Source organism: Pagrus pagrus (genome assembly GCF_965226575.1).
Source record: "Pagrus pagrus genome assembly, chromosome: 12".
NCBI lineage: Eukaryota > Metazoa > Chordata > Actinopteri > Spariformes > Sparidae > Pagrus > Pagrus pagrus.
In genome coordinates this window covers 12,917,600-12,940,449 of record NC_140196.1, presented here as the reverse complement: position 1 = coordinate 12,940,449, position 22,850 = coordinate 12,917,600, and the positions used below count along the sequence as shown (strand labels likewise).

At 41.3% G+C, this 22,850-nt stretch overlaps 1 protein-coding gene across 2 annotated transcripts in view; it reads left to right on the top strand.

Annotated features, from left to right (window-relative positions):
- Nucleotides 1-22,409, top strand: part of rock1 (Rho-associated, coiled-coil containing protein kinase 1) — a 30,435-nt gene extending 8,026 nt beyond the window's left edge. The window contains exons 2-33 of one of the 2 annotated variants that reach the window (XM_084368025.1): nucleotides 2,233-2,314; nucleotides 4,408-4,508; nucleotides 4,692-4,829; nucleotides 4,974-5,149; nucleotides 7,092-7,176; nucleotides 7,305-7,449; nucleotides 8,245-8,383; nucleotides 8,617-8,708; nucleotides 9,441-9,600; nucleotides 9,938-10,013; nucleotides 10,147-10,235; nucleotides 11,069-11,117; nucleotides 11,260-11,395; nucleotides 11,823-11,914; nucleotides 12,010-12,256; nucleotides 12,783-12,889; nucleotides 13,006-13,156; nucleotides 14,084-14,244; nucleotides 14,344-14,528; nucleotides 15,286-15,355; nucleotides 15,443-15,546; nucleotides 15,719-15,884; nucleotides 16,010-16,103; nucleotides 16,177-16,265; nucleotides 16,486-16,677; nucleotides 16,787-16,952; nucleotides 18,840-18,910; nucleotides 19,051-19,139; nucleotides 19,236-19,314; nucleotides 19,486-19,747; nucleotides 20,565-20,772; nucleotides 21,391-22,409. In XM_084368025.1, coding sequence (XP_084224151.1) covers nucleotides 2,233-2,314; nucleotides 4,408-4,508; nucleotides 4,692-4,829; nucleotides 4,974-5,149; nucleotides 7,092-7,176; nucleotides 7,305-7,449; nucleotides 8,245-8,383; nucleotides 8,617-8,708; nucleotides 9,441-9,600; nucleotides 9,938-10,013; nucleotides 10,147-10,235; nucleotides 11,069-11,117; nucleotides 11,260-11,395; nucleotides 11,823-11,914; nucleotides 12,010-12,256; nucleotides 12,783-12,889; nucleotides 13,006-13,156; nucleotides 14,084-14,244; nucleotides 14,344-14,528; nucleotides 15,286-15,355; nucleotides 15,443-15,546; nucleotides 15,719-15,884; nucleotides 16,010-16,103; nucleotides 16,177-16,265; nucleotides 16,486-16,677; nucleotides 16,787-16,952; nucleotides 18,840-18,910; nucleotides 19,051-19,139; nucleotides 19,236-19,314; nucleotides 19,486-19,747; nucleotides 20,565-20,772; nucleotides 21,391-21,394 — 4,005 coding nt within the window. In that variant the 3' untranslated portion in view covers nucleotides 21,395-22,409. Of the gene's footprint in view, nucleotides 1-2,232; nucleotides 2,315-4,407; nucleotides 4,509-4,691; nucleotides 4,830-4,973; nucleotides 5,150-7,091; nucleotides 7,177-7,304; nucleotides 7,450-8,244; nucleotides 8,384-8,616; nucleotides 8,709-9,440; nucleotides 9,601-9,937; nucleotides 10,014-10,146; nucleotides 10,236-11,068; nucleotides 11,118-11,259; nucleotides 11,396-11,822; nucleotides 11,915-12,009; nucleotides 12,257-12,782; nucleotides 12,890-13,005; nucleotides 13,157-14,083; nucleotides 14,245-14,343; nucleotides 14,529-15,285; nucleotides 15,356-15,442; nucleotides 15,547-15,718; nucleotides 15,885-16,009; nucleotides 16,104-16,176; nucleotides 16,266-16,485; nucleotides 16,678-16,786; nucleotides 16,953-18,839; nucleotides 18,911-19,050; nucleotides 19,140-19,235; nucleotides 19,315-19,485; nucleotides 19,748-20,564; nucleotides 20,773-20,968; nucleotides 21,366-21,390 lie in introns of those variants that run through there. The other variant, XM_084368024.1, reaches the window with a different exon arrangement.
- The last annotated feature ends 441 nt before the right edge of the window (nucleotides 22,410-22,850 follow it).

The following is a 22,850-nucleotide window of genomic DNA, read 5'->3' as shown; positions in this document are numbered from 1 at the left end:
ATTTACCACATTCTGTCTCCGTGAATATCTCCGTTGCTTTTGTTCTTCCCTTCAGCCATTCTTCACCTCCCATTTTTTCCTTTTCCCCTCCCATCTGCCTTTTTTCCCTGCTTCCACCCATCCCGCAGGGCGCTTGCTTGTTTTATGTCTCATAGAGGGGGGGTATAGCCCTGACCTCCACTGCTGAGCAGAAGCAGCCGAGTTACTTAAGAGGATTCCTCGCCGCGTCTGAGCTGCTGATTCACCATGTGTCATCATTGTTTTGCTCGGGGATGCAACAAGAAGTGTGTCATTATTCAACAGAAGATCATTCATGACACATTCAAGATAAGCATTTTGCCAACATGATAGTGAGTTCAGAGACGGTGTAAAATAAGTCAATTAGTGAAATAATGATGTTAACATCAGCTGTAATATTTATCTTTCACCTTTTTGAAGAAAGAAAATGTGGGCTTGGTGACCCATGGTAAAATGTCAGTAGATGCTCAGTCTCAACATCTGGCTCACACACGCTAGAGGGAATGAATAACAGTGTGTTGTGTTCAAGTGCTTGTGTGCCTGTCTTCTTCCAGCCATTCTGGATTATGGAAGATTAGATTAAATCCCGCCTGTGGCAATTATGCTCCTGCCTAGCGTGAGCCAATCCAGCCACTACTGAATGTTTGTAGCTCTGGGAATTCCAATATTGTAACTGTCCCAGCACAACATTTTTAATTTTATTTGTCACGCTTTCTTTATAAGAAATTATAAAGGGATTCTAATGAGGGTCAGGAGATGGGAGTCATTTCTAGACATTCAGGGACTGGATTGTAAATTCATACAGGTTACCTCACTCTACGGTTATTGTTAGCACCACCCTGTTGCCTCATTCATCAAAAGGTGGTTTGTTTCGTCAGTTGCTTTTATTAGAAACTTTGTGACCGGGGTGGGAAATTCTGCTTTTCGTCATCCGGTCAGGATCTCCCCTGCCTGTGCTTTTTACCTCAGCCATTTATTATTGCAAAGACGTTGTAGAAAAGCGTTGGAAATGCAAAACTTTTTTTTTTTTTTTACTTAATTTTTATTCAAGTTGAACTGCAAAACTGAAGTACTGCTCTTTACAATGTCTGTGTTTGCTTACTGGCTTCAAGGTTTTCCAACAGTGTGGCTCATAAATGCATCCCTGGTCAGCAGTAGTCTCAAGCCCCCAGATATAACAACCGGTGCACTTTCAAACATTTGATTGGACCGGCAGGATTTTCCTTAGTTCCTCACATGCATTTATAGATGCGCAACATGAATTTTCTGCCAGCATTTAAAGTCCAGAGAAATGGCCTTTCAAAAATATCTAGCTTCTGTCTTGTGCCATATTTCTGAGTACAACAGGATGGGAATGCCCGGCGTGTTGGGAGGAATTTGATTTGATTTGATAGTGTGCTCATGTAGTTGCTGAAGCAGTCTTCTGTAAAATGCCTTGTGCATAATCAGGAGATACCACTTTCCTCAAAGTGAATAACACAAATTCTAGACAGGGGGACGTGGAATTTTGTCGAAATGCAACAAGGTTTGAGGTGGTGAACACCTGAAGACACACCTACTTACAATGTTGTTGCTAGATGGCTAACTAGTGAATCTTAGCTGTTTGCTACTAAAAGTTGAGATGTCATGATATCATTGGTTAAAATTGTTTGGTTCAAGCTTATGTTAACGGCCATCATTGATTAGATTTTTATTTAACAATACAAAGAAATAGATTTTTTGTATTTTTTGGCATATATTGATAAATAGGTGCGCAATAGGAGTACGGATGTGATCTAAAAGCTTTTACAAGACATTTTTCATGTAATCTTTACATTCAAAGAGTTAACATCAGTGATTTTATGCATTTAAATTGGCCTTGGTTCTGTCCATGGCAGACATGTTTTGAGGCGCTCTTTAATAAACCACTACCCTTTGAGATCCTTCAGTGGTTCTGTTCTAAATCACTGTCGGAGACTATGAATGTTTACAGTAGCACTGAAATCCGGATATTTGTAATAAGCTAAAACCCTCCTAGACATTATTAATGTAATCCAGACTGGCAGCCCACTGCTAGCTTTATGCAGTGGTCTGTTCAAAGCTGTTCTACAGAAACCAACAGCCTGATGGAATGCCATCTTTGCTGTTTACATGTTGTCTGTCTGTGATGCTGCTGCAATAGTAGACACTTGAGCTTTGTGTGCCTGCATGCTAACCCTTCCTCTCTCCTCTCAGGATGGCTTGGACGCACTGGTGTATGACCTTGACTTCCCTGCCCTGAGGAAAAACAAGAGCATTGACAACTTCTTGAATAGATGTAAGTAGCTCACATCGTTCATTTTCCCCTCATGTCCTCCTTTAATGCTGATCCATCCATGTCTTTCACTTGAACCATTTGCAGACCCCGTTACATATGGGTATAAGCCTAGGCTCAGAAAAGAAGGCTGTTTTTGGGTCACCAGCTCTATGTGGGCTTGGACACAATAGGTGTCTGCTGCTTAGTGTCCCCAACAAAGGGGCTTTCATAAATGGCTGGTGACCCACATGATGCCTATCGTGATGGCTTCTCTCTTTCACAGTGCCCTCAGACTGGGGGACCCCCATAACTCTGTTTAGAGTAAACACCAGAAAATACCAATACAAAGCTGATAGAGAGGCTACATCTTTATCTCCCTAACAGGCATTTACATTTCTAGGAAATGTTAGCCATCATGTGTTTACAGTGTTTAACTCAGCAAGCCAGCAATGTCTGAAATGGGGGAAGGGCACGGGGGCTATATTTTTGAGGTATACATCTTTAATTTCCAGAATTGCATATAGCGTAACATATAATTTAACTGAAACACCTCTAACCAAACCAAACAAACAAATGCTACTCTCACCGCCTCTGTTAGGACTGTACAGTATTCTCCCTCCCTTTGTGGCATCACTTTTCATTTTCTTCTCAAAGAATTCCTCTCCAGAAAATAAACTTTGCAGCGAAATTTATTTAGATCTGCAATTCATGCATAGTAGTGAGTGGTGACGGCTTTCATGGGGAAATGTGAACTTTGAACTCTATGCTGTAGAAGTGCACAGATTGCTGCATGTGGCCTTCTCTCACTCTGTGTGCAAACAAAAATACTAATGCATTTTTTAAATTATAGTGTATACAAATCTATTAAATTGTAATCACTTTATTTAAGGTGATTGCTAAATTTGCAGGGCAGACCTGCTTTCATAAGAAGTGTAATGTAAAAGGGTTCTTTTGACCATATAATGGCTTTTCTTGTAACAGCGTTTTAAACATTTATATCAGTTCAAGGAAAACTAAAAAATCACTATTTCTTAGTTGATAATCAGCCCAAGCTACTGTAAATCCCTGGGGCTGAAACTGCCATTAGGAATCTCCTCAATTACTCTTGGTACAGTACTTTTCTGTATAGCAGCCAAGTGTTGGAAATGCATTGATGGATATGGACTAATGGAGCAGCAGTCTTGTGAGACACTGGTCCTCAGTAGCATGCATTGCCTAAAGGGCTCTTTACTCTGAATATTCTCCTCCATGCATTGTGCCCTGCACCCCGATCACCTCAGCTGATGTATTTATTCTGTGCATGCTGGGATCTTCTGGAAATAATCCCCCTCCTCCCACACACACACAGGCAAATACACACAGTCTATATCTCTAACAGCAACACAAATCCTATTTGTACCTTTTCTTAACATGGTTTATGTATCCTTTTCGTCCTCTGGGATTATGATCCCGGGAACCAGTGTGCAGGGTGGAAATGACTCACTCGCAAATGTTCTTATTCTAATAACTGAGGCCTCCCTTGCTTTTTTATTTTTAGATCAATTGAACTTGCATGCCCCTGCATCCCCCTTTTCCATGCGTTCCCGTGCCAGTAGTGACCCATGTGAATTGAAAATTATCCCCCGAAGTTCAACTATGACCAAATTTGGCTTAACGCTGAATACTATCTCCCCTCAGGGAGCTAGCGTTGTTGCTTACTGAGAGTTGGCCTCTCCCTGATGTTACAAACTTTCCCTAAACAGCATCTCTCAGTTGTGCAGAGGCTTCGTCAGCTTTTTCTGCTCTGTTTGCCAACACGGTGGATTTTCCTATGAAAGTCGACCTCTGCTTTATGTAGACATTATGTGACACTTACGTGATGTTGGATAATAAAAACATGGTAGCAGTGAGCTGATCTTTCATATGAAATGCAACCGCTAGTGACTGAATTGTAATAACAAAAATTACTGAATAAAATTCACACTGCATACTTTGATCTGCTGATTGTTAGTTGCAGCTCTATTCAACATACAAGGCTAAGAATAAGATTCCTCTAAAAGATCGATGCAGTAACTTAAGCAGAGTATAGTTTTTTGTTCATTAACGTTTGTCTTTTCTTGATTTTATTTTTCCAGACAAGGACACCATTAGTAAAATTCGTGATCTACGCATGAAAGCGGAGGACTATGAGGTGGTTAAAGTTATTGGGAGGGGAGCATTTGGAGAGGTGCAATTGGTAAGAATGGCATGCTGTGTCTAAAAATTGTAAAGAATGTTCCAATTGTATAAGTAATAATGTCACTTATTTCCTTAATGAGTTCAAAATACTACATTATTTCTTATGTTTTGCTCTAAAGCAAAGTTTGTGAGAAGTACTCCAGTAAGCCTTACTTGATTGTCACTGCTCCATCTTTTCCAGGTAAGACATAGAGCCACATGCAAAGTATACGCCATGAAGCTGCTGAGCAAGTTTGAGATGATCAAGAGGTCGGACTCTGCTTTCTTTTGGGAGGAGAGGGACATCATGGCTTTTGCCAACAGCTCATGGGTGGTGCAGGTATGAAGCGACAGAAAGAAGGATCTCAAGGCTTCTTAAACTAGTGTGATTTAAGTGCAAGATATTTACTCACTTCTGACTGGCATTTTTCCTTTATTTTTTAATTGCTTTAACTTATTATTTCTTCTCTTTTCTATTCTGCAGCTCTTTTTTGCATTCCAAGATGACCGCTACCTCTACATGGTGATGGAATACATGCCTGGTGGCGACTTGGTTAACTTGATGAGCAACTATGATGTCCCAGAGAAGTGGGCTCGCTTTTACACAGCCGAGGTAGTGCTGGCTCTGGACGGTATCCACGCCATGGGCTTCATTCACAGGTAATGACAAAACTTTTACTTTCTCTCTGTCTATCTTTTCCGTTTATTGTTTTGCTTTTCAAATTAGCTGCAGTCAACACGTTGATGTTAACTTATTTCCAATGGAAAATGATGTTTCCCACCTCTGTGAGGCAGTCCTATGGTTTTGTACTGTTTTATGGTTCTTGACAATTGTGAAATATGCATTAGGATCTAGAAGGTATGGTGGCAACCTATTCTTTACAGCGTGTTTGTAATAAGCAGGGTTAGGGATAACCCTGAAGTAGTATTGTTTTTTAGCATTAATGCTAGATATTTGCTTGTGTTCTAGCTTAAGGTGTCATGCCTCATTACTGCTTGTTTTCAAAACTAAGACTCTGTTGACAGAGTTTGCCATGGTGACATTTTCCCACTGGCTAAGAAGCTTGTGACAACACCGATGTTCCCAATTATAGTCTTTTTTACAAGAAAATACATTTACTACCTTTAGAACGCTGTATTAATTTACTGCTAATGCAAACAAAACATTTCCTACTGCTGTAGCTTCACATTAAAAAACAGACTTATAAAAGAACTTATAAAAGATGAGTACACAGCAGTGTGTTCAGTAAGTTTAGTACATAACGCTACCGTCGTCAAGCATGTGTCTGCAGAGCAAACCCGCACTTATCTTCTATTTTTTTTTGGGCGGTGAATCAGTTTGAAATATGTCAGGGAACAGTTTTATGCAGATTGTGTGAGTAATGGAATAAGGAGCAGCCTCAGTTAGCTGTTAGATGAAGAGCTGCAGATGACAGGCTGCACAGCTCCAACTTCTCAGTGAGGTAACTAACTCTTTTTCTCTCATTGCCAAAGTAGCGTGCTGTTGCATGGAGAACGTTCAGTTTGTAATTGTAGCGTCCATTGTATGACTGAGTATTTTACTAAACAAATGAAAGTAAACAACGGTGGGCAAGTAAAGTTATCAGTGTATGCCTGAACACCATATTACATGGACTGCCACAGCAAGCCTATTAAACACTAACTTCAACTTTGATTTCTTTCACAAATTAAAATATAAATGTAATGCTCGCTCCCAATATTACAGTATCATGTGATATGCATTTTTTCCTTAGCGTCTTTAGCTGTAAATCAAAGCGTTTATAGAAACTAAGTATCGCTGTGAGGCCGTCACCTTTTGAATGTGCCTTTTATTTCTACAGAGGGAGTAGGTCCTCTTTTACATGTTGCACCACTACGTTTCTACAGTAGCCCAGAATGGACAAACAAAACACCGGCTCTAGAGAGGGACATTTGCGTTTTTCACATTTTTAGCAACCATTGTAGGGGGAGGGTTAGATGAGGGATGTTTAGTTGGTTCCCTAAAGTCTGCACTCACACTGCCAGATGCAGCAGAATCCTACACACTTGACCTTTTAAGTTGTCTAGAATTGCTTTCTGATCTTTTAATTCCATAACCCTGGCTGTAGATCTGTAATACCTCCCGGAGTAGTAGGATAATCAATCTCTCTGTACTGGACAGAGCCAATTTATTACGATAAATTCAATATAAAACAGTCCTAAAATAGGTTTCTTTTTTCCTTTTTATGCGATGGTCACTAATATTATTTTACAACCTTGGCTCTATGCACAGCTGAGGTGGTGGAAAATTCACACCATGACAGTTGTATTAAATAGTTCTTGCTGTGTGCCCCTGGAAGTTGCAGTGAAAGGAAATTTGAAGAAAACATAAATTGCGCTCTCTCAGCCCCCAGCCTCCTTCATACCTCATTACATCAGAGCTATCGCTGCAGAACAGTGCAGCACCTTCAGACACTTGTGATTTGGAGAGCTATTTTTCCAAGTGGTGCCCTCAAGCAGCTTTAACCTTTAACTGTTCACTTATGTGCTTCAGTTTTCTTGTTATATGCTTGAGATGGATGTATTGTTTGTGTTTAACATCACTTTATTTTTGCCTTCTCAGGGACGTGAAGCCTGATAACATGTTGCTAGACAAGGCAGGCCACTTAAAATTGGCAGACTTTGGGACCTGCATGAAAATGAACAAGGTATCACATTACCATTGCTATCACACCGCATACATTCTTCATGCTTTTATGTATAAAATTAGCTGATTATTAAGGGCTATGAAAAACATTAACATTTTAAGGGATTTTAAAAATGTTTCCCTCTTCAGGATGGTATGGTACGATGTGACACAGCAGTGGGAACTCCAGACTACATTTCGCCTGAGGTACTGAAATCCCAAGGAGGCGATGGTTATTATGGCAGAGAGTGTGACTGGTGGTCAGTGGGAGTGTTCTTGTACGAAATGCTAGTTGGTGAGTATTTGCTGGAAAAGGTCAACTAGTTGATGTTAATGCTGTTATCAGGGTTCGTACAACATCTTTAAAGCAGACCTATTCAGCTACCTTTTCAGAAAGGCCAGATTTGGGCAAAAGTGAAGTTATTAAATGTGTTAAAACAATGCACTTTTAATTTTTTAGACATTTTTTTATTAATAAGTTTTTACAATTGTTATATCTACAAAAGTGCATGTAAAAAATCACAATGCATCTTTTTAATCTTAGAAGTAGGTTGTCTGTTTGACTCTCCTAATTCCTTAAACACCCCAGGTAAAACTTTCTGTGTATTTCTGTGCTTGGAAACAGACATAACTCACTAATGGGCGAATTAACACACTATTAAAATGATCCACGGACCAGAATGAGTTTCTTAAAGGACCACATTTGGCGCACATGCTGCTAGTTGAATAGGTCTGCTGTAAAGTTTGGAAAATGCTTAATTTTCCCTACATGTTAAGGTCAGGAACATGCTTGAATCCAATGTAATCCTTGAAAAATCTGCAATTTTCAACAAAATCTGGTGTTTTATCTTCACAATCGCACATGTAAACCAAAAATCTTCTTTATGTTTGAAAGAAAACATTCAAGTATCATATTTGTTTGTTGTCACGTGGCGTCGAAATTAGCAATAATTGAATTAACAAGTTTATATATTTGTTTATATATATATGTGTGTGTGCCTGTATTTTTATCCATGTTCAGTGTTTCACAGTTTTTTTCTTACTGTGAACATTTCCGTAAGTGATGGCTTGTCCCTTTTTTGTGCACCAGGCGACACTCCTTTCTATGCAGACTCCCTGGTGGGGACCTACAGCAAAATCATGAACCACAAGAATGCCCTGACTTTCCCTGACGACAGTGACATCTCCAATGATGCCAAGAATCTCATCTGTGCTTTCCTGACTGACAGGTTAGATAGTGGCAATCTTAGCACAGGGCTCTTATCATAAGACCCTTTCCTTATTTAGGAGCTGATTGTTTTCCGGCTTAGAGGACCCTTGGTGGAAAGAATCCCGATTGAAATATTCATGTGCCTCTTTGCATTGAGATATTTAAGAACCGCTTCTGCTGGTATTATGAAAATCATGCACATAATTATGAAGGATCAAAGTTGATAAGCATGTCCTCACTGACCCCCCACAGGGAAGTTCGACTCGGCCGTAACGGTGTAGATGAAATCAAGAGGCATCCTTTCTTCAAGAATGACCAGTGGACATGGGAGAACATCAGAGAGAGTAAGAACATTGTCACTGATTACTTTCACACCTCCCGTTTCATTGGCAGTCTGCTCACTGTTACTGCAATCGTGCAGCCAGCGGTCATGTTTTCCATTTGACCTACTACAGACAGTTGCAGGAAATTCTTGTAGACGAGCCATTCATTCAGTATCCTTTCCAAGACTAAACGTGATTCCTGCTCAGAGGAATAATTGGCAGCACTGCGTTGTTTGAGGCCAACAGCGGGGGGAAGCAGTCAATCGCAAATGTTAATGCGCTGGGATTGACACTGGAGCAGAGAGAGATTAGAAATGTAGAGCTAAATCCAGGAGCTATAGTCAGTTCTTTAGTGGCTTTATATTTAATACTTGACTAGGCTGAAGTCAGCACTTTGGTGTTTGCCACCTCTGTCGTTCCACTGGCTGATTCTGCTAGCTGGCTGGTTTCCTCATGTTTTAAATAGATCTGTGATCCGAAAAAAGTCAATGCAGAGAAAACTTTAACACTTGTTGTGTCTCTATTCTATCTGAAAGGTCAAATTATGATTATGTCTTGTAACAAAAAGAAAAACATCTGTAATAAGATGTTCTGTGATTTGGGTTAACGGACCATTTTTTCAAGGCCTAATAGGCCTTTATATTTTACATGTTTCAGGGACTGGGCCTTCAACACATAGCACCTTAAGAGCCGCGGTGGCCCTGGTTATTGTCTCTAGTCACTGAATGTCACATCTTTTTGTGCCCTGTGCAGCGGCTGCCCCAGTCGTGCCTGAACTGAGCAGTGACGTTGACACCAGTAACTTTGATGACATCGAGGAGGATCGGGGGGAGGAAGAGACCTTCCCTATACCAAAGGCCTTTGTGGGCAACCAGCTTCCCTTTGTAGGCTTCACTTATTACAGCAATCAGCTGTAAGTGTACCAGACTTTGCTCCTTACCTGGTTCATAATTAATCTGCTCTTCCTGTAACACTGCATTGTCTACAAAATTGCACAGAAATGAAAATATAGGATTTTTGATGTATGTGTGACATTTTTATGGTAGAAATCATTTTATCACAGAATACATTGTTTGAATATCTCATTTTGAAGCGAATGTCACAGATGAATTAACTCTATGCTCTTGCTATATATGCTTATTCCTTCTGTAAAGAAATGGTGCTAGTTGTTAGTTTTCACTTTGAGAAGGAGGTTTTGATATCACCATGCTGAATCTATATGAATAATAAAACATGTGATCTATTTCCAGTCTTTTGCGCAAGTCCAGCGCCTCCACAAAGGCCAGTGACAAACGTAGCAGCTCCGCAAAAGAAGACAAGAGTCATGTGAGTAGATGGTAGAATAGAATATCTGCCAGCTGTTTTGATTGAGGCAATGGTTAGATTTATTGAAGGTATCTGCAAGATCTGTCTTGTGTCTATGAAGATCTAAGATTGTTTCTTGTTTGTTTCTGTTCAGCTGGAGAACCTGCAGAAAAGGATCTACCAGCTGGAGGAGCAGCTCCACAGTGAGATGCAGCTGAAGGATGAGCTGGAGCAGAAATGCAGGTATGAAACAGGAAATGTATGTACATGTATAATTACATATAGCTTTTATATTTATTTATGTTATTTTTAATTTTTGTTTCATTTCTGTTTGCCACTCAATCACTTTTTCATTTGCTTGACTCCTGAGCTGCATTAAGAAATGAATGTCCCTGGTGCAGGAACAATAAGAAATCATATTTATTCATATATACAACAACAACAACAACAACAAAACATCTTTCATAGTCAAAGTACTGACTTGATGCAAATTCGCCTCATAAACAGGCTGCAAAGCAAACGACAGCATTAACAGAGATGTTTACTTATTTTATTTGGTCATAACACTAATTTTATGGCTTCTAGTAAAATTTTGATAAAATGCAAACAGGGCCGTAGTTAAGTCATTATGGTTTGTTTCCATACTGTTCGCTGTCCCCTTGTTGCATTATGCATCCTTGGATGTTTATTAAGAGCCATTTTCCATTTATCTTACTATTTTATTTTATTTACTATATTTCATTTAATTAATTTATAATTTTTTCTTTTCTCTTTCTCCTTCCTGTTTCCCTTTCGGCTCTTTCTGTTATTTCCAAACCGCTCCCCATCACTCACACCACACACACAACATCCTCTACACAGACTGCCCCACAACTTCTCCAATATACGTCGTGCCAGTATGCCAGTTTTTCGTTTCGTTTTGCTGTTGCCATTGTCTGAACTCGATGTCTGTTTTTCCTTGACGTGCTGAACCTGTCAAGTCTCCCAGAGTATCATGTTTTGTATCGTCTTGTCTCACGTTATTTTCTGCTGAGCTGAATAAGTTAAGTATTTCTCTCAAATTCTGTTCTCTGCAGGACATCGAACACCAAGATCGACAAGATCATTAAAGAACTGGATGAAGAGGTCAAATGCTGACACTTTTTTCCTGCTCATAATGAAATATGAAATATAAATTCATAATGTTTGCTGCATTGATTGATTTGGTAAAGTGTGATGAGTTGAATAAAACCTGCCACATCACTGCTACTCTTGTTCCTCACCACAGGCAAACCTGAGGAAGAGCGCAGAGGCCGGCGTCTCTCTGCTGGAGAAGGACAAGATCATGCTGCAGCACCGATTCACAGAGTACCAAAGAAAAGCTGACCAGGAGGCAGAGAAGAGACGCAATCTGGAGAATGAGGGTAAAGATAATGAGGTGCTGCTGTTGAATGATTCAGACGCTTTGCAATTAAAGTGAAATTGCAGAATGAAGCGTGGACGCAGTAGTTGAGTTGCATGTTAATGCCCTCATCCTCTCAGTGTGTTTTGTCTGGGTAAGACGTGTCCAAAATGGATTACCTGGTATCCTGGTGTGACCTTCTCTTTCCTCACTGCTAACCTCAGATCTAGTTAACTGTTAAACCTTGCACACGTCTGTCTGACCTCCCTGTTGATTTACAACAGAAGACAGCACTAATTGGATTGACGAGCAGTGAGCTGTTAGAATTGATGACTTAATATTCTGTGTGTGTAATTTCACGTAATTTTAATCAGGAATGGTGTTGGTAGTTGAAATGGATGCTTAAATGAATCCTTGTCTAATAGTTTCTCATGTGGTTTCTTGTCTAGTGTCAACTTTAAAGGAGCAACTTGAAGATATGAGGAAGATCAGCCAGAACTCTCAGGCCTCAAATGACAAGATTGTCCAGCTACAGAATCAGGTATACAGTCCAAACGCGCGCACACAGTCTGAATGAGGAGGAGGACAATACATTAAACCTAACACCCCATTCTGGTCCTCTGATTTGATTGACAGCTGGAAGAGGCCAACGACCTCCTGCGCGCAGAGTCGGACACAGCGGCAAGACTGCGGAAGAGCCACACCGAGATGGCCAAGTCGATGAGCCAGTTGGAGAGCTTGAACCGCGAGATGCAGGAGAGGAGCCGTTCTGTGGACGGAGAGAAGGCCCAGCTGGAGAAGGAGCTTCTGCTTCTTCAGAGCAACCTGGACTCGGAGAGGAGGAACTACAGCCAGGGCTCTGAGGAGATCAGGGAGCTGCAAGGTGAGCCACGACACTGGAATCCATAACAGCGTGACCAAAATACAGTTTGCAGTGTTTATATTTGTTTTGAATCTGGTTTGATCAGAGTGGAAAAGCTGACTTTAGAGGGCAGAATCTATGCGTGTTCACCATCTCGGTGTGGTTCAAAATAACTCTTTAAGACTAATCATCTTACTCTTATTCAGACATTTGAGACAGCTGCAGAAATTCCACCTAATAGAAGCCATCCCTCACTCTCCCACTGATGCCAGACATGCCCAAGCACCGACAACACACCACAGCATCCAAATGACTCTCTGATTTATCCATCAGCCAGTTTTCTTTTAATGGAAACAAGCTTATAAAAGTCAAAGAATGAGTGGGGAAGTAATGATGGAGAGAGTCATTCTTTGAATTTTAAATAAGTATTGGACATTCGAAATACTGAGCTTTGTGAATGGCTGTAAGAAAAAGTTTTAAGCAGTGAAAAAGCCAGCCTCATATCACCAACAATATGATGGTCACTGTCTCTGTCGTCTGTTCTCAGCGAGGATGTCAGGGCTGCAGGAGGACAACAAAAGCTTGAAGCTCAGCCTCTCCAAAGTGGAGGCAGAACGCAAACAGGCCCAGGAGAGGAGCAATAATCTGGAGAAGGTATACAAGACTCTTCAGTTTTAGCAATTGCTGGTATTTTTTTTGTATTTCTAATAATATAGATAATAGGACAGTGGTGTGTTCAGCTGGTTTCATGTTGTTTTTCCTCCCCACAGGAAAAGAACAACCTGGAGATCGACCTGAACTACAAACTGAAGACGTTGCAGCAGCGTCTGGAGCAGGAGCAGACTGAGCACAGGGTGACACGGGCTCAGCTCACTGACAAATATGAGTCCATCGAAGAAGCCAAATCAGCTGCCATGACTGGTATGTCAGTCCTATGTCAGAGCATGTCCTCCTCCACTCCTTTTCACTCTTTTTCTGTCCTTTTAACTCTAGAATGCACACAAAGTTTATCTTAATCTCTTAATCTTTACTCTTCTCTCCACGTTTAATTGATTTAACTTCTTTCTGACCCCATCTTGCTGGTTGGCTCTCTTATCTGCTGTCTGATGAGACTCACCTGAAGGGGATGTTTGGGTGGGAGGAATTCAAGGAGTGTAAGCCAGACAGCATGTTGGGACATTGCCTCATTGCATATTATAGCTGAAAAAGTTTTTGCAATATAATAATGGTCTGTCAAGGTGATTTCTTTACTTTGCGCCTACTCCACGCTGGAATAGACTCAAGCCTCTCCTTGCCAAGGCCCGTCCTTTTTTTTCTCCACAGTTCAAAGCCCCTTTTATCTGGATTTTTTGCCCCCCCCCCCCATTATTCATTTACAGCTTCAAAAACACACTGTTTGTTTAAGGCAAATTTATTTCTATCTTCTTTATTTCATACCAAATGATAGCCAAAAGTGCTTTACAGACACACAGGCAAATACACAAGAAATCAAGAAATAAATGTTACAAAGGGCAGAAGCACACAGAATAAAAACATAGACACATACAAGACAAACTACCAAATGAATTTAATGTAAAAGAAAACTCAAAGCGATGGTAAAGAGGTTTGTCTTTTCCTTGGATTTGAAAGTAGTTGACATCGAGTCTTGTCTCTTCTGGAAATTTGTTCCACATTTCAGCAACATTGAAGCTGACGGCAGCTTCACCAAAGAACAGAAAATGCAAAATACGCTCGCTGTTTCTGTTCCTCTATATAGTTATTAGACAGATGGATTGTTCCCTGTGAATTCAGGGTTAAGTGAGAACAAGTAATCGATGATTTCTCTGTCACCGCCCCCCCCCCCCACAGCGGTTCAGCAGAAGATGTCTGAGGAGAATGGAGCACGGATGCGGGCAGAGAGCCGAATAGTGGAGGTTGAGAAGCAGTGCTCCATGTTAGAATTTGATCTCAAGCAGTCGGTGCAGAAGATGGAGCAGCTGATGAAGCAAAAAGAAAGGCTAGAAGATGAGGTAACTGTTGCAGTCTTTGTTTTATATTTACCTACATCAACTTCATCCATGTGCCTTGTATCTGTGATATCTCACCTGTCTAACGTCTTCCTTCTCCAGGTCAAGAGTCTGCGGATACAGGGAGAACAGGAGTCGAGCAAGCGCGTGGTGGCTCAAAGCGACCTGAAGAGCCGCACACAGGAGGTGGACCGTCTTAGGTGTACAGAGAAGCAGCTCAAACAGGAGATCAACACAGCGCTAGAGAGTAAACGCTCGCTGGAGTTCCAGCTGGCACAGCTGACCAAGTGAGCGGCTTTCCTGCACGAGAATTTTAAAACTCATTACTTGTTCTTTCCATGACATGATGCATATGATGTTCCTCAGGGTGGGGAATTAGGACCAGCCACTAGCAGATTAAATATAAAATTGACTGGCAGGTTTCAGATATGCAAAAATGATTTACTGTTGAGTGGCTGGTTATTGAACATTTATCTGTCAGTATCAGGTAGATGTTCACAAATTTAAAATGTTAATTTCCCACCTTGATGCCTTTCCTCTAATATGTCTTAATGTAATGTGCATAAAATAATCCAAGTAGAAATTATAGTAAATAGAAAAAACGCTTGTATTAGGTGAACACGGAAAACAGGAACATGTGAAGTTGCTCAGGCGATTCTGCAGGTTAATATGACCGTGAAACTAACTGGCAGTAGCTCCAGCCAGAAACGTTAATTTTCTGTTATTGCTGCACTGGCCTGTAATGCTCTTTGGAAGTCAAGGCGTAAATTACCCTACAATTGCCTGCTATTTCCAAATAAGTGCTATTATTCCAGCTTAGAGGGTGACTGCGCCAAAGCTGTTCAGCGGCAGAGTAAACTCTAATCCTTTGATGTAAACACTGAGTCCAGCTCCATCCACTCTGTTGCTAATCCTCTGGCCGGTGCTGCCGCCAGTGCTGCTGGTTACATTTTACTACAGGGGCGCACTCAGAGGCGTGCTCTGTTTGCCTGCCTGAGAGTGCTGTGGCTGATTTACTGAAGAAATGTTGTGATGTGTTTACAGACAATACAGAGGCAACGAGGGACAGATGAGGGAACTTCAGGACCAGCTTGAGGCCGAACAGTATTTTTCTGTAAGTATAAATCTATTCTTGAGTGTCTCTGTCCTCTTTGTTCAGTGTGAGAGCCACTAGCTAAAGTATTTGTCCGTCCCTCCTCAGACGCTTTACAAAACTCAGGTCAAGGAACTCAAAGAAGAGATTGAGGAAAGGAACCGGCAGGTACAGGAAGCTCACAAAAAGGTGCAGGATTTGTGCAGTGAAAGGTAAGAGTATACATTTAATCCGCTTTATTGACTTAGCTTCCAAAATGTTGATTAAAATTGTTTTTTAATTCATTCTGTTTCCGCTGAGTTATATATGGGCTGATGAAAAAACAGACACAAAGCCGAAGAGACAAGGTTATATAACTTGAAATGTGTTTCATCCTGGACAAAGGGACTCTCTGTCGGCCCAGCTGGATCTGACAGTGACGAAGGCCGAGTCAGAGCAGCTTGCCCGGGCACTTCAGGAGGAGCAGTACTTTGAGCTCAGCCAGGAGAACAAGAAGTCGGTTACTAGACATAAGCAGGAGATCGGGGAGAAGGAGGCTACTATTGCACGGGTGAGCAAAACCTATATTGTATCCTCCCCTCCACAATTTCTACTATCTTGTACTTTCAGTGAGATGCAACTTTATGTATCTGAATTTTGAGTGTAAATACTGATAATATTGAAATTTCTCTGCAGCTTGAGGAATCTAACAAAACTCTGACCAAAGATGTGGAGAACCTCAGCAAAGAGAAGGCGGAGTTGAATGAGAAGCTTCACGCTCAGGACGAAGGTACTGCCCCTTCTGCCTCTCTGTTATTTAATACAGTTACGTTGTTGTACAAGCAGTCTCTTTGTCTTGACAGAATACGCAGCTCAGAAGGAAGAGATTACAAATGCAATCAAGGCTAACTACGAGAAGGTCCTCAACACAGAGCGCACGCTGAAGACTCAGGTAAAGATCCATCTTTTTTATTTCAGAAGATGTTTGCAAACAGTAGCAGGGTGTCTTCAGGTCCTTAAAAAGTCTTTAAGCTTAACTTCATACTGTCTTTTTACTATATACTTGCTCTTACCTTTTGGCAAAATGTAGATTACAATAATCTAATAACCATATTTCTACCTCCTGGTGGTGGCCTATTCTTTCCAACTATTTACCTTCTTCAATTTATCAGGCGGTGAACAAGCTGGCAGAGATCATGAACCGCAAGGACATGAAGCTCGACCAGAAGAAGAAGGGCAGCACCGCCGACCTGCGGAAGAAGGAGAAGGAGAACCGCAAGCTTCAGCTGGAACTTAACCAGGAGAAGGAGAAGTTTAATCACATGGCCATCAAGTACCAGAAGGAGTTGAGCGAGATGCAGGCGGTGAGTGAAAGAAGTCTCAGGATACTAGAGCTCAGTAAAATAAAACAAAAAACCCCCCACGTTTTTAACCACGTTTCTAAACCACATCTCTCGGCTTTTCTGCCAACAGCAACTGGCGGAGGAATGCACATATCGCAATGAGCTGCAAATGCAGCTGGACAGCAAGGAGAGCGACATCGAGCAGCTTCGGGAGAAACTGAACGACCTGCAGCAGCGCATGGAAAACTCTAGTGTCACCAGTTTGCAGACGGATGAGACGGACAGCAACATCGCAGGTAGGGTCACCACTGGGCCTAACTGGACACTGCTGCTGGTGATGCTTTACCTTGCAGAGGAGACACAGGTCCCAATGTGGGATTCTTCTTTAACTATTAACTCTGTCTTTTTCAAAACAAACAATGATGACGCTTTTATGGGTCTTAAAAAAGTTGTTGTTTGTGTTCCTGCATCTGTGTGTTCATTAGACAGAAAGCAACGGAGGTCCTCTTGTTTTTAATATCCAACTACAATACAAATGTTAAAGTTGAGAAGATGTGCTGGGTTCATTATGTGCGTCCACTATTCATTTATTGAATACCAAACTTAACTGTCCTCCTCGTGTTTTCTTGCTGTATCTCACTTTAACATTTTTCAGTAATTCATTTTACAGTTTTCATTTTTTCATTTGGTTAAAATAGTTGCCATTTGGACGAGATTTAAAACAAAAAGTCCTTTTATTTGTAACAAAAACAGCCTTACAGGAGTTTAAATGGTTGTTTTGTATTTGGTCAGCTTTGTACTCTATTCCTTGGGTACCTTTTTGCATTTAAATATTATTTCAGGTAACATCTTTTATATTTATATATATATATCTATATATATATATATAGTACATCACGGGGTAGAAAGTTCAAAGTCACCCTATCATATTTAGTGCAGTACGATTAACAGTTGTTCAAAGTTCATGCCGGTTAACTCCTGTCTGTTTTCATACATGCTGGTGTCTGTGGTTAAATCATTCTCTCTTTATCCCCCTCATGTCCAGCCGGTTCTCCTTGCTCTTCTTATCTTTGTAACTTCTATATCTTTCCCTCTGTGAGTAACTGAGTGGACGAGCCTCTATTGCCTGGCCTGTGCAGCAGCTGTTGTGTGGTTTTTTTGTATTTTCGCTCCCAATTTGTTAAGTATTCTTTTCCAGAGGTGAGAAAACCACCTCTGTTTGGGGGAAACACTTTTGAAAGACGTCTGGTGGAGCGGAGAGAAAAAATACATCTTTCCAAATTGTCAAAACAATCTGACCGGCAAAATATTTACTTTCAAATCAATTGGGACGTTAAGCAAAGATGCTGGTAGTGAATTTGCTTAGCGTCACGATGGCAGCCCTAACGGTAACGTGACCACATCAGATGGAAGGTTACCATACTACACCCTGCGTGAGGTTTACCGCCTCACTCTCAGCACCTTTCAAAACGTGTCTTGAAACTGAAAGAGCTGTTTTCATTTAAATCCACAGCACCGTGTGCTTCAAACACTTTAACACTCTTGTTGGTTGTTCTTTTGATTTGTCGGCATGTTCACCCAGAAGTACTGCTCGCTTAGACACAAAGACCTCCCTCACAGTGTCACACTTAGTAGACGAGTCCCGCTTAGTTCACCGATCCCGTTTTAACTTGTGTTGTTTGTTGCAGCTGCATGTTCTTAAAGATATCATTTAAAAAAGGCAAATAATGTGTGAAACCTGCAATGCACATGGTTGTTGCTGTAAGAGGAGTGAGTGATGAAGCTTACTGAGAGATAACAAATGAATAAATACTAATTCCTGCTGCAAAACTAAAAAACTTTTAACATGATTTGGAATGATAAAATCTTACATGCTCTGTTAACATGCTGTAAGAAGGACTTACCCGTATGTGATATGTTCCTCCTGCATGGAGTGTGGAGCAGCAGCACCAAACTCGGCTCTTATCACGTTACTCCCGTGCAGTTAACGCTGGCAGAGCTCCTTAAAGGGCTTCACCTGGTGTTTGGAAACAATTATGATCTTTGTCACTTAACTTTTGATTTTCTTTTCCCCCAGTTGAGTTTGGATTTTAAAACACTGCATGGCCTTTTTTTCTGCAGTGCGTTTAGTTCGCCGCATAGATCTCTAATTTCTTCTGTTTTGCGTCTGGGCTGCTTTTCAGAATCCAGACTGGAGGGTTGGCTGTCCATTCCTAACCGTGCTAATATCAAGCGATACGGATGGAAGAAGCAGGTATGTCGTTGCTTATTTTGAGTCTCTTCTGTGCTCCCGCATTGTTTGGAAGTTTGTTATGGTTTGCTGAGAATGCTGCCAACCCCTTGAGGGCAATATCCGCCTTCCTCTCATTGTCCTTCCTCTCGATATTTTTTCAGTATGTGGTGGTGAGCAGTAAGAAGATTCTGTTCTACAATGACGAGCAGGATAAGGAACAGTCCAACCCCTCAATGGTACTAGATATCGAGTGAGTATTTTCCCCTCCCGTCTCTCCACAGAGGCCATGTTGTTAATGTAAATGTTATTGAAATGTAGTTGCTAATTTTGTGCCTTTTTTTTGTAGCAAATTGTTTCACGTGAGACCGGTCACACAAGGAGACGTGTACCGAGCTGAGACGGAGGAGATTCCAAGGATATTCCAGGTTTGAGGCTTCTTCCTGTCCTGGAGGTTTCTCTCCATTGTTCTCATATTTGCCATCAGCCTGGATGTCGAAAATGTCAAGTCAGATTCTGTGAAGCGCTGCTCGGCCTCTGAAATGCTTATTTTAGTGCAGATTTGTTTTGACGTGGCCCTCCTCTCCGTCCCTATTCAGATTCTGTATGCCAACGAGGGAGAGTGCAGGAAGGAGGCGGACATGGAGACGGTCCCTCAGGGCGACAAGACCAACTGTCTCCCACACAAAGGCCACGAGTTCATCCCCACGCTATATCACTTCCCTTCCAACTGCGAGGCCTGCTCCAAGCCTCTGTGGCACGTCTTCAAGCCGCCTCCGGCCCTGGAGTGTCGCCGCTGCCACGTCAAGTGCCACAAGGACCACCTCGACAAAAAGGAGGACGTTATTGCTCCTTGCAAAGGTAAAGTGTGCCGTCTGTGGTGGTCAAAGCTGTTATGATGAACGAACACATTTTGGTTTTAGAGCTTTTTTCAATTTGGCATCAGTAACTGAGAACGTTTGAAGGTATTTGGCAGCTAATGTTCAGTCTGTTGATGATATTTAATGACTCTTAAAGGTGCAATATGTAGGAACTGGCCACCTGTCTGATTCATACTCCAAACAAATAGTAGGCAGCGCATCACTGGAGTAACTACTCGCTGCTGCTAACTGTAGATACCATTAGCTAGCTCTGTTAGCCACGCAGCTTACAGTCCAGACTGGCAGGTCGGTTCAGTGGGATTGTTGGTGTTATTCGCACCCCCAGCACAGCAGTTCTGGATCATTACCAGACGGGCCCCCGCTGGCTGTTTGGCATGCTAACTTCAGTAGATGTTATTGTAGATGTAAAGTGTTATTTCTTCGTTTTCTGTTGATCAATTGAATACATTTTTCAACTAAATTACTACATATTGCACCTTTTTAAAAGTGTTTGAGTTAGAGGTGATGCTAAATGAGTAGCTTTTGAAACTTAAAGGAGCCCTGTGCAGTTGTAAACAAACTGTCTTTTTTACAACACACATTGTTGAACGCATTTACTTCAACAGTTGCAAGCCGGTATTTTAAACTTTACATTGTTTACCTCTGTGTTGACTAGCTGGCAGTCTTCTTCTATGCCTGTCTGTTGGCAAATTGCAGCATATCTTGGTTTGTCGCCGCCACCAGTGGAATAGCTTGAAACTTTGGCAGGAACATGTTTTGATTCTCGATTCTCAAACGCTCTCTGCCCTTCCTTCCAGTAAACTACGATGTGACCTCTGCCCGGGACATGCTCCTGCTGGCCCTGACTCAAGATGAGCAGAAGAAATGGATCGGCCACCTCGGAAAGAAGATCCCCAAGACTCCACCATCCACATTTTCCAGAGCCTCACCTCGTTCTATGTCCACTCGCTCTGGACCGAACCAATCCTTCCGCAAGAACCCTAAAAGCAATACAGGAAAGCTGAGGTAACTTGACAACTTGTGACTCCCCCCTCCCTCCCCCTAATTGGATAATTGCATGACATACAACAAGGCACTGTAATGTTGTTAAAGGCAGTAAGTGAGGGTGTGCTGCAGTCAGAAATCTTATTTTATCCCATCTGGTGGGCTGAGATGTGATCGAGTCGGTGGCGTGACCTGCTGTTTGTCTCCTGTGTTGTAGCAGAGCGCAGTCCAGCCTCCAAGCAGCAGACACAACATCCAGCACTTGTTGACAGGAACTTCTTCAGAAAGTGTTGATGTGTTATGTTTTTTTTTAGACTTTTCTCTTCAAACTTGTCTATTTATTAATTGTTTACTGGGTGTTTCTAACACGAGACACTTCCTGGTTGGTCGTTTGGACTCTGGGCTCTTTCCAGTTGACACTTGGGATTTTTCTAATTGGCACTAATGTGTTGTCGGGTTCAGTAACTAACTTAAAGACTTACTTTACAACTCTGGTCAGGATTGTCCACTTAAAGGATTCACATTACCTGTCAAAGGTGTTAACAGCGTCTGTAAACCAGCCTTTCCTGTTACGTTACTAACCAAAGTAAAGATGTTGTCTCTCTTTTACTGGACACCTGTCTCTGCTCTGTCTTTCAGCTAACCATCTGAACCGTTTGGATTTTTTCTGGACTCTAAACTTTCCCTCCTTCCTCATCCTCAAAAACGGAAAAAAAACAACCTGTATTACATTTTAAAAAATGTCATTAAAAAGAAAAAAAAAATCTCAATAAATTACCAGCGCTGGAAAAGTTGCAACACACGTCAGACACAAAGGCATCACGGACACAAAGAGGCCTGATACCACGGAGAGAGCCGTCATCCACATCAACAACATGCATATCTCCATTTCTACCAGAAGATGGCGCGCTCAGCTCGAACTAAAGACGGACAATGGAGCGACGGAGGGACTAATGTCACCAGACATCCCGGTGTTTCATATCACACGGCAGTTATGATGGAATTGGGAAGGTAAAAAGGGGGTTTCGCTGGGACTCCTGTGTTCAGTTTAAGGTACCGTCATACAGGGATTGCAGATGTGCAGTGAGTGCTTGTGTCTCAGGGGTGGAATATGAATATCTTATTTTGTAATTTCTCTCCCCCAGCTGACAGATACTCGAGCTACATGCAAACATACACACAAAAAAACAAACAAACGACTGATGCCTTCATCTAATATCTCTGGCCTTTTCTGCCTTTATTCTTTCTCACTCTGCGAGTCACTTATCAGGTTTGGAAACAGAGTATTGGGACACGAGTATTAGATGTTTTTGAGTATTGAGTGAGGAGCATGCAAGATCATCATTTAAATCTATGCATTATTTTTATTATTATAATTATTTTTATTGCTCCAAGCCATAAGGAAAAATTCCATTGTAATGGCATATAGGAGTCCTAAAACTTAATTGATTTTTTTTTTTTTTCTGTTTGTTTATTTGGTACATTGTCTCTGTAATATTTTTTTTTTCTTGTATTGTTTATTTTTTTGTAATGTATTGCCTTACATTGATTCATAGACAAATGGTTCAAAAGGAAAACATTAAGTTAACAAATGTAAAACTGCACTGTTTGAATTGTAAATTATTTGTAGAAGACTAAACAGGTGTAGCGTTTGCCCCACCTAGTGCCTTAACGTTTGGATATTGATTTTACTGCCATATCTGTTGTTCTTTTTGTTTTTTTTTCTCTTCCTTCTCCAAAACAAGACAAATCTTAACTCTTCCATCGTTTATTTTTTAAGAAATCACCGCACATTTGTGGTTTTATCGGAACTTCTTCTCTCTGGTTTGAGCATATAAAGTATATATATATATAAATATATATATTAGATTACCTCTTTATGGACACATTGCAATAGGGCTAGTGTGTCAAAATAAGAAAAGGAAAAAAAAAAAAAAAGGTCCCCCAGACTCGGTTCATATCACGCGACAAATTTTCGGGATGGTGTTTACCTAAAGGCGAGCCTACCTGTGTCGAAGATTGTCCTTGTTAACGATTACAAGTTGTTTCTCTAACACGGTAATGTCCCATTAATGCAAACCCCCCCCCCACACAGTGTA